Here is a 10,187-nt window from a genome sequence, read left to right as displayed (position 1 = left end):
CATGTGCATTACCTGACCAATCGTCACTCCATAGCTGAACCACACCTTTCTAGTCTCACGGCAGTCCACGAACAGATGATATGCACTTTCTTCCACAACCCTACACATATGACACATCAAGGAACAATCAACAACCTTTTAGTAGTACTTATTTTAATTACAAGTTATAATACATGCATCGATAAAATTATTGCCCAATATGAAATTTAAAATAAATAAATAATTGATTAATATAATTTTAAATATGAAAGTTAATTAATATATATAATAAAAATGATTATTTTCAATATAATTAAAATGAGTAATTTCAACATATAATAAAAGTAGTAGTAAATATTAGTATTGTAATAGATAATAGATAATTATAATAAAAATAAAAATCATGTCTTAACAGTTTTATATTGAAATGAATTAAATATACTTAATGTGATATTGATGAGCGAGTAATAATCAACTTATTTTTTGCTAATAGTGTGTTTAGAAATCCGAAACCTCAAATTTCCAGTGTTTGGCAAGGTTTGGAAAATCAATTCTAGGCAAAGGGGAAAATCACCTTGTTTTTTTAGAAAATAACTTCCCCTTTTTTTTTAGGGGAAGTCATTTTCCAAACCCTATTCTCTTCACTTTCTAAACATTCTTCCTATGTCATCTTCCTTGACCTAACTCCTCGACGACGACCAATTTGTCACCTTCCATTTGAGAAGGCGACCAGCGATCGCTTTCTCTAAAACAGGAAGGTCCACAGAGAAGGCAAACAGTTCGCCTTCTCTAATGGAAGGCGACCAATCGGTCGCGTTCCATCTTTGGTAGAAGGCGAGCCGTCTTTGGTCGGTGATTTTATTTTCGGAGCCGACCGGATAAAGTTTAGGGTATTTGACCATTTTCTTTTATGCTCATTTTTCGAAAAATGAACCAAACACACCAAGACAGTTTTCTGGAATGCATCCAAACAGTATAAATGAAACTTATTTTTCAGAAAACATTTTTCAGAAGTCATTTTCTTAGTTTCCAAATGCACTTTAAAAGTGACATGATTATAATAGTCTTATTGATATTTGGGAAAAAAATTAAATAGTTATGTAATGAAATTATATTGTAAGAATTCATATATATATATATATATATTTAAGACTTCAAATTTTGTTAAAAGTAAACTATTGCTCTGGCAAACTCTTGTTGATATTTTGAAATATTTTTAATTTCTTCTCAAAAGATATATATATATTTTTAATTTCCCCATTTTCTGTTTTCCGTTTCCACAGTGCTGCTGAGGATTAAACCCTGCTTCCCTCCACTGTCATCCACCAAATTCTCAGACTGATGGCGCAGCTTCTGAAGCAGAAAGTGCAGTGGATGATTTAACCAGCACGCTCGCACTCAAGCATTTCAACATTTTAGCAGAAACCTCGCAATTCCCTCCCTACTTTCCCCCCTCAAGATAGAGGATCCATCTAAAGAAACCCTAGAAAACCAATCCAGTTTTTCCCCTGAAAGGCAGAGCGAAAAATGCCGAGGGAAATCATCACGCTGCAGGTGGGACAATGCGGGAATCAGATCGGAATGGAATTCTGGAAGCAGCTCTGCCTCGAGCACGGCATCAGCAAGGATGGCATTCTCGAAGACTTCGCCACTCAGGTTCACTTTACCTGCATACCTGTATCTGTGAATTGTGTGTTAGATATAAATGTAGCCTAACGTTACTGAATAGAATTTACTAGTAGACTGCAAACTAACATAAACTCAGAACCCTAGATAGTGAATTGGTATTATTTGAGCAGTGTGAGTACCATAACTTGGTGCTATATAATGTATATCCTTATCTCATCAGTAAAGCTTTTATATAGGCATAGAGACTGATTACAGACAAACTCTAGTCATCCAGTTCACTTGCACCAAGGCCCTAATATATAATATATATTATACGGGAAAATCCAACATTGTGTATTTATGTATGTATCAGTCAATGTACTAAGCACTGCGCATGGTACCAGTCGTTAGGTTCCTTGTATGATCCATAATTGGAAAGGAATTGAGTTACTGTTCTCGAATTATGCTGAATGTTTCTCGAGTTAGTCTTGTTGGTCTGACTTTCTTCGGGCTGTTCATGTAATTTGATTGGAATCAGATGCAAATAGCAGGGCTTGTAGTAAAATAAATGGACATTGTAATATACATGATGATTTTTGTGCATGCCAAACTTACCCTTAGGGCTTAGGCATTGCGTATTGTGTAGTGTATGTGTCTCGTGCAAATAACAGAATGCGAACAAAACTTGTTTCAGTTGTTTGGCAATGCTATATATACTAAGGTTTTCCTAGGGTGTTCTACTTATTGCTTGCTTTTCTTATATTTGGAGTGTCTACAAGAATCAAAGGAAAGATGTATTTATAGTCCACGTATTATCATTATGATTCTAAGACCAATATTTTGTTCTAAATTGGCATGTATGAAATTAAATGAAACCACATTCTTGTTCGAAATGGCATGTCTAGCCACATATCATGGCTTGAAACTTTACTTGAATATCAATAAATTAGGGAAAAGCAAAGAGCTTGAAACTTGATCCTAGAAGTAGAAGAGATATAGTGAGAGACAACTAGACAAGAAAGAAGATAATGGCAGGAAGTAGGTTGGAATATTTATCCTGACCTCTCTAATACTTATTTGAGTTTGGGTGTTTTGTTTGTAAACTGTAAAGATATATGGATGCTAGTGGTTAAGTATGCTAGAACGCATATCCAAAATTTGGGAGTGGTATTTTACTTGCGTATCAGTGTATATATGTAATGTTCATATTTGCACACCCTAGTTGAATGTTTGTTAAAGTGATGATTGTAAATATCATTCCTCCTCAACTGCAAATAAAATTTCATTTATCCCCCAAAAAACCTATTACCCCCCTTCCCCCATCCAAAAAAAAAGGAAAAGAAAAAGCTTGTTAGAATATTTGTTGCCCACCCAACCCATCTAATAGAGATAACTACTTCCAATATTTGTGATACTTTGACAAATCAATTCCCTCCCTTTTGTGCAAGAATGATATACCGTGTTAAAGTGCTGAATACACCATGTTGCAGGGAGGTGATAGAAAAGATGTGTTTTTCTATCAAGCTGATGATCAGCACTATATTCCACGGGCCTTGTTAATGGATTTGGAGCCCAGGGTGATTAATGGTATACAAAATGGTGAATACAGGAACCTTTACAATCATGAGAACATATTTATTGCTGATCATGGGGGAGGTGCTGGGAATAATTGGGCAAGTGGATACCATCAGGTTTGTCCTTTATCTTTTATAGATATCATTTTCTGGTGTAATGAAAAAGAGTACCAATTGTATAAATGAAGTGATGCCATATTGTATCATCTCTGAAGAATATGTGGGAAAAATCATCTGTTAATGTATAGTTTGCTATTATTTTTAGAATGACTAGAGGAAATTTTCTTCCAAAATATGTCACACATTATTTTGGCAACAAATTTTTCCATTTGGATTTCCAAATTGCATGAGGACTTGGGTAGTAAATGGAAGGCAAAAGCTGGCAGAGATCTTCTACAGTTCTACCTTGAAACTCAATGTTTTTGGTTAGAAAAAGTGTAAGAAATTTAATGACCAATTCTTACCTGCACATTTAGTGTCATAGTGTGGTAGAAAGTTGGTCTCCTAGCTTCTCCTTGGTGTTAGAGTAACTGAATGTTCAACTTTGCAGCACTTATGGATGTTTAAAGCATGGTAAATATTTTTTTTCAATGTGGGATTATTAGTTTTAGTTTTACTTTCTTTTACTTCATCAATTTTACAAGGACTTCTTGTCCTATTGAGTATTGATTGTAATTTCTCTCTCTAATTTCATTTTTCAGTAAAATCTTCTTTATCTGTCAGAAAAGTTACATCTTGTATCCTTCTGACCTAATTCTTTGTTTGATTAGGGAAAGCAATACGAGGAAGATTTAATGGACATGATTGATAGAGAGGCTGATGGAAGTGATAGTCTTGAGGGTTTTGTTCTCTGTCACTCAATTGCTGGTGGAACAGGCTCAGGTTTTGTCTCTTTGTCAATTTGGATCAAGTTGTTATTCTTCTTTCTATTTTTGAAGTAATAAAAAGGTTTTAGTTGAAACCCATTTTTTCTTGCACTGGTTGCTGAATCAAATGTGTTGTGCTTGTTCTAAATTTATTGTGTCCATTAATCACTTTGATTTCATGTAGGTATGGGTTCATATTTGTTGGAGACTCTTAATGATCGCTATAGCAAAAAACTTGTTCAGACATATAGTGTATTCCCAAACCAAAATGAGACAAGTGATGTAGTTGTTCAGCCATACAACTCCCTTCTCACACTCAAGAGACTGACACTTAATGCTGATTGTGTTGTTGTTCTTGATAATACTGCACTCAATAGAATAGCTGTGGAGCGCCTCCATATATCGACTCCTACTTTTGCTCAAACAAATTCTTTAGTTTCTACGGTCATGTCAGCAAGCACAACAACGTTGCGCTATCCAGGGTATATGAATAATGACTTGGTTGGCCTCCTTGCTTCTCTAATACCAACACCAAGGTGCCACTTTCTGATGGCTGGATATACACCACTCACAGTGGAGCGTCAAGTAAGATTTCTACTCATGATCTAATTATTACCTAATTCATGTTTGATGCATTAAGGACAACAGATAGGTGAGAAGCCAATTGATGGTATGCCCTTTAACTTTATAAATATTCCATCATACTGTCTTCTAATATCAAATGCGCATATCTATGTGTTTGAATATTTAAACTTCAAGACTAGAAAGTTAACAAAGTATAATGAAAAGACCTTATGTCAGTGATGCACTGATGCATTTTGTTCAGGAAGAAAGAAAAAAGAAAACCCTGTATTCTAATGCAGATAGTCCTTTTTACAGGCTAATGTAATACGCAAGACAACTGTTCTTGATGTGATGAGAAGACTTCTTCAGGTGGGACTGAATCCTCCTCAATTGTTCTGCAAATAGTGAAATGCAAATATACTTAAAGCTTTCTGCTGTGCAGACTAAGAACATCATGGTTTCCTCTTACGCTCGGACAAAGGAAGCTAGTCAAGCAAAGTATATATCAATATTAAACATTATTCAAGGAGAAGTAGATCCAACACAGGTACCTTGATGCTATGCTCATTAAGTATTTGACCTTTGTGCTAAAGTTACAAGTGTACTTTGTGGTTACTGTAGGTTCTATGAATCATAAAGCATCTTATTTTATCTATAGTGGTACTTATTGAGGGCCTTTCAAAATTTTATCAGTGAAAGTAATGAGTTTATTTCACTTTCTCAACTATAGTTAAATTTCCACTTTTGCTTCTCAATTTTGATTTGTTCCACTTTTTAGTTTACAATTTTAGAAAGCATTCTACTTTGTCCAAAATATCCAAACTGCCATCACAAAGAGTTGTTTCCATAAATCAAAGTTGAGGACCAAACATGGAATTCTCACTATAGTCAAGGGATTAAAAGTAGGATAATCTCTGAAAGTAATCTATAGAGGGTTGAGTTTGGTGTAGAACCAAGTGTTAGCCCAGTGACTATTAGATTTGGCCCCTGGAAACAACCTCATTGAAGACAAAGTTACGTTCATCTCCCTTCCCAAATCTTGCATGGTTTGGACACATCTCATATTGCCAATGATATTTTAAGAAATGAGTCCTATAGCTTTCTCAGCCATTTTTCTCATCTTAATTATTAGTACCACTTTGACTATATCTCGTCCATATAAAGGCATAAGATATATTTAGTTTGTGGTTCCAGAAGCATGCAAATTTTCATTAAACATTCTAGATCCCATTAAGATTCATTGTAAAATATTTGGACTTTCCAAATTCAGGTCCATGAAAGCCTGCAGAGAATTCGTGAGAGGAAGCTTGTCAATTTTATTGAGTGGGGCCCTGCTAGTATCCAGGTAAGCCTTTTAGCAATATATTACTCGCATTAATATGTGAGATTCAGTTTGTTTTACTCTCATTGGTTTGCAACATGACAAAAACTAATCTTTCTTGGTAGGTTGCTTTATCTAGAAAGTCACCATACGTCCAAACTGCTCACAGGGTAAGATTTCCTTGTTTAAATGTTCAATCCTTACTAAGAAACTGATTGCATGATTTGCCAGAATTACTGTGGATCATATTATCGAAAAATTAGCAGTAAGCTGATCTGGCCCATATAACTGTTGGAACATGTATAGATTTTCAATATTTTCATGTCTTCCATTTCTCTGAATTTTAGTGGTATAATTACTTGTAAGCACAAGAGTTGGTAAATGTGTTCAAAATTAGTCTCGATTGAATTTTAATAGTAATATATTATTCTTAAATATGCTAGGTTAGCGGCCTTATGCTTGCAAGCCACACAGGCATCCGTCACTTATTTACCAAGTGCTTGAGCCAATATGAGAAGTTGAGAAAGAGACAAGCCTTTCTTGACAACTACAGGAATTATCCCATGTTTGCTGTAAGTTACTCGATCTCCAACTTCTTTTTTTGCCTTTATTTGCACAACACTCTTCTGTATGCTTAGTTGATTACTGAGTGCAAAATATATGCAAAAATTATCTTCTTTTTCTGCTCTTGTTTGTCAATGGCAGTTCTATTGGACATGGATTGAGTGTCCTTAGATAACTATGCTAAAAGATTCTATACCTACTAAAATCATTGCTTTGTTGTTACAAAGTGTCTGTAATGCTTGATTGGAATTACAGACTTGCAAAATAGAAATTGATACTCCCACCGTCCTACTTTGTGTGTCTAGTCTAGTTAACGAGGTTTGACTGAAATTATTTACATTTCAAATTTTCATAATACTAAAAGTTTAATATTAGTATATAAAATTTATATATTTAGAAACTACATTGGAAATACTATTTAACACAAACAATCAAAATTTAAAATAAAAAGAAAATAAGCAAAGAAGAAAGAGTTAGTTTGAGCAATGAGTAGGTAAAATGGAACGGAAGGAAGAGTATTTGTTTGGACACATTGTACAACTTGTAATCATGGGGAAACATTTGCAGGACAATGATCTATCAGAATTTGATGAATCTAGAGATGTTATTGAGAGTCTTGTTGATGAGTACAAGGCTTGTGAGTCCCCAGATTACATCAAATGGGGAATTGAGGTGTGTACATAGAATGTCTCTTGTTTTTTTTAAGGAATTAATAATTGGATGCTAGAGATGACATAGTATGTTTCTCCAGGATCCGGATCAAATTCTAACCGGGGAAGGCAATGCCAGTGGAGCAGTTGATCCAAGGTTAGCCGGGTGAACAGGATGTCCGTTGAGTTATCAAAGAAAACAGTTAGTTGTGTCATGTAATTATCCTGTGTTTGGTTTGTGATTCTTTACTTTTCTGTTTTGTCATCTGAATATTATCTTCATATTATACTCTTAACTGGCATTTGGTTAAGGAATGTCAAATTATCTTAAGTCAGCATTTGATTGAAATGTGAGATTGTTCTAACTAATAGACTTATAAATGCATGTAAAATTTACTTCTTTTTCTTGGTTATATATGTGCTTGAAACTTTTGGGATTAATTGAGCTAAAACAATTGTCATTCCAATTGCAATAAGATTTTATTCTTGGTAGTAGGGTAGGTAATTAACAAAAAATTATAGATGTATTCTCTTAGGCAAAAAGATAAAGAAAACCAATATTTTTGTCATCTGGTAGGAAAATCCTTGCCTAAGGTGTGAAGTAGGCAAGAATTTTTCCACTTTATCCCTTATAAAATAAAATAAATAAATAAATAAAAACGGCTCAATCTTTTAAATAATTGCAGTGAATTAAAACACAAATTAAGATAACACTGACATTGTTAAGTGATAATTGGATAAAATGTGTATAGATATTGAATGAAAGAGATTAATCTTAAAAATAAATATTTATTTTAAATCAAATGCTATCGATTGTTATATCGTGGACCACGGTTCAAAAAACGACACCGTTTCTTTAAGTAAAGAAATGGTTACCGTCACATATTAACGGGGCTCTGTAAATGAAACTACCGTTCATCTCAGATGATATTGCTTCACATTTGTTTTTATATTATCAAATGAAACTGTAGTTATATCAAAATGAAACTGTAGTTGTGTTAAAAGGAAACTGCAGTGTATATAAAATGAAACTGAATAACAGTTTCACATATTTGAGTGTATATAAAATGAAATTGAATAATAGTTTCACATATTTGAGTGTATATTGTCTAATGAAATTGTAGTTATATCGAAGTGGTATTGTAGTTGTCTTGAAAGGAAACTACAGTGTATTGTAAAAGAAACTGTAGTTGTGTTGAAAGGAAACTGAATAACAGCTTCACATATTTGAGTGTATAATGTCGAATGAACTTTTGTTATATCGAAAAGAAACTGTAGTGTATATGAAATGAAACTGAATATGTTATACACAGAGAGTTAACGACGCGGAACTGATGCCGTTTCTGCCGTTTCTTTTCATTAATCAAAACGACGTCGTTTTGATGCATGGACTACCATGCATTATGGACTGCGATCCACAATAAAATTTCCGAAATGCTAAGGAGTACTTTATAATTATTGATTGGGTCATGGGCCCATTGGATTAACAAGGTCTTATCCAAACAAAAAATAAAGAAAGAGGTGCTTATGGGCTTGGAAGGAGGGAAGTAGTGCAGCCCATAACCCCGCAGGGGTAGGGGTAAAGTGTTGGGCATAGAGGGGTAGATAGGTTGGGGTCACGATCGATAGGTAAGGAGATCATGATTGGCGCTTGGCTAGCATGGGCCAAGTACCCTTGTTAGCACGAACATCTGAACGCTCGGAGTGAACAATGTGCTGTGAGGCTGCTTGTCTATTTTGCTCCATGGGAAGGGGTGCCTGCTGCTCAAGCGGTAGGGGTAATACGCCCGCTCGTCCACAAGCCACGATTACCTGGGCAATTACCTCAGCAATACCAAGCGCAAAAGCTGCCACAAGATTGGGCGCTACCACTAGTATCGCTACTAGAGGGGCATTCGGTCAGGCGTTGTTAGCTACCGATTGCTCTACCGAGTTGCAATGACTGAGCTGTTGATGCAGATCGGGCAGCGGACGACTTAGCTGCTGACGTAAGTCTCCTACAGGGGCACGGTCAGCTTCCTGAGGGGCAATGACAATCACGTTGCCATTTGCGTTTCCGTTTGTTGCAATATTAGCATTCGAGTTAGTCGGGCCTGAGCGCTGACTACGTCGTGTTTGTACCATAGAATCAGTGTAAAGGCGGGACTTTTCGTATCGGTCTCCACAGACGGCGCCCATGTTGGTTTTACGGCTGCAAGACAACTGTTTCGGCTGTCCAACACTACCGTAGAACTTAAAGAAGAATATTCAAACTTTAAAGAGAGTATAATTGTACTTGTATTTCAACTCAAGAGAAATAATGAACTCCCCTTACAATGTGACCCTAAGGGGGGTATTTATACCAGAATAATAAGCCCATTTAAGGAAATAAGTGAAATCCTTAACAAATACTCCCTCCATCCTGAATTGGATGTCTCATTTGCTTTTTGCACGCTTTTTAAGAAATTAAAGTAAATGTGATGTACTTTCAAATTATGCCCCCAACATTTTCACTTTTGGAAATAAAAGCAATAAAGAAAGCAAAAGTCATAAGGGTAAATGGGAAAAAGTAGAATGATGGTGATGTTCAATTTTGGAAAGAAGACAACATTTTGGGACAAACTAAAAAGGAAAGGAAGACAGGTAAAATTGGACAGATGGAGTATGATTTAGGAAGACAACATTTTGGGACAAACTAAAAAGGAAAGGAAGACAGGTAAAATTGGACAGATGGAGTATGATTTAGGAAGGCGGTTTAGGGTTACCACATTCTGATTAAGGCAAAATTCCCTAAATTTCACCCCGGATTTCCTAATTCCGGGCATGGTAACCGCCTTTCGGAGGCACCCAATCGGGCACCGCCTCCCGATTGCCTACCTGGCCTGAGTCACACAGATTTAAACAACCCGAGCTACGCATTCCCCTAAACTAGGTAGTCGGCGGGCTAGTACTGTCAAAGCGGGCCAACCCGCCCCATTAGGCCCGCCCCACCGCAGGCTTTTGCGGGCTGACCGGTTAGGCCCGCGGGTTCGCGGGCCCCGAGGGCTTTTTAAATTTTTACTTTTTTTTTTTTTTTTTTTTT

General features: G+C 35.9%; 1 protein-coding gene across 1 annotated transcript; it reads left to right on the top strand.

Annotated features, from left to right (window-relative positions):
* The first annotated feature begins 1,250 nt into the window (after nt 1-1,250).
* On the top strand, nt 1,251-7,539 carry LOC115997640 (tubulin gamma-1 chain). Its single transcript, XM_031237232.1, has 11 exons — nt 1,251-1,635; nt 3,078-3,278; nt 3,932-4,043; nt 4,212-4,612; nt 4,907-4,960; nt 5,034-5,138; nt 5,862-5,936; nt 6,038-6,082; nt 6,356-6,484; nt 7,044-7,148; nt 7,228-7,539. The coding sequence occupies exons 1-11, from the start codon at nt 1,507-1,509 to the stop codon at nt 7,294-7,296; spliced, it is 1,425 nt and encodes a 474-aa protein (XP_031093092.1). The 5' UTR covers nt 1,251-1,506; the 3' UTR covers nt 7,297-7,539.
* The last annotated feature ends 2,648 nt before the right edge of the window (nt 7,540-10,187 follow it).

This window comes from Ipomoea triloba, chromosome 11, assembly GCF_003576645.1.
Source record: "Ipomoea triloba cultivar NCNSP0323 chromosome 11, ASM357664v1".
NCBI lineage: Eukaryota > Viridiplantae > Streptophyta > Magnoliopsida > Solanales > Convolvulaceae > Ipomoea > Ipomoea triloba.
This window is presented reverse-complemented; position numbering and strand designations above follow the sequence as displayed.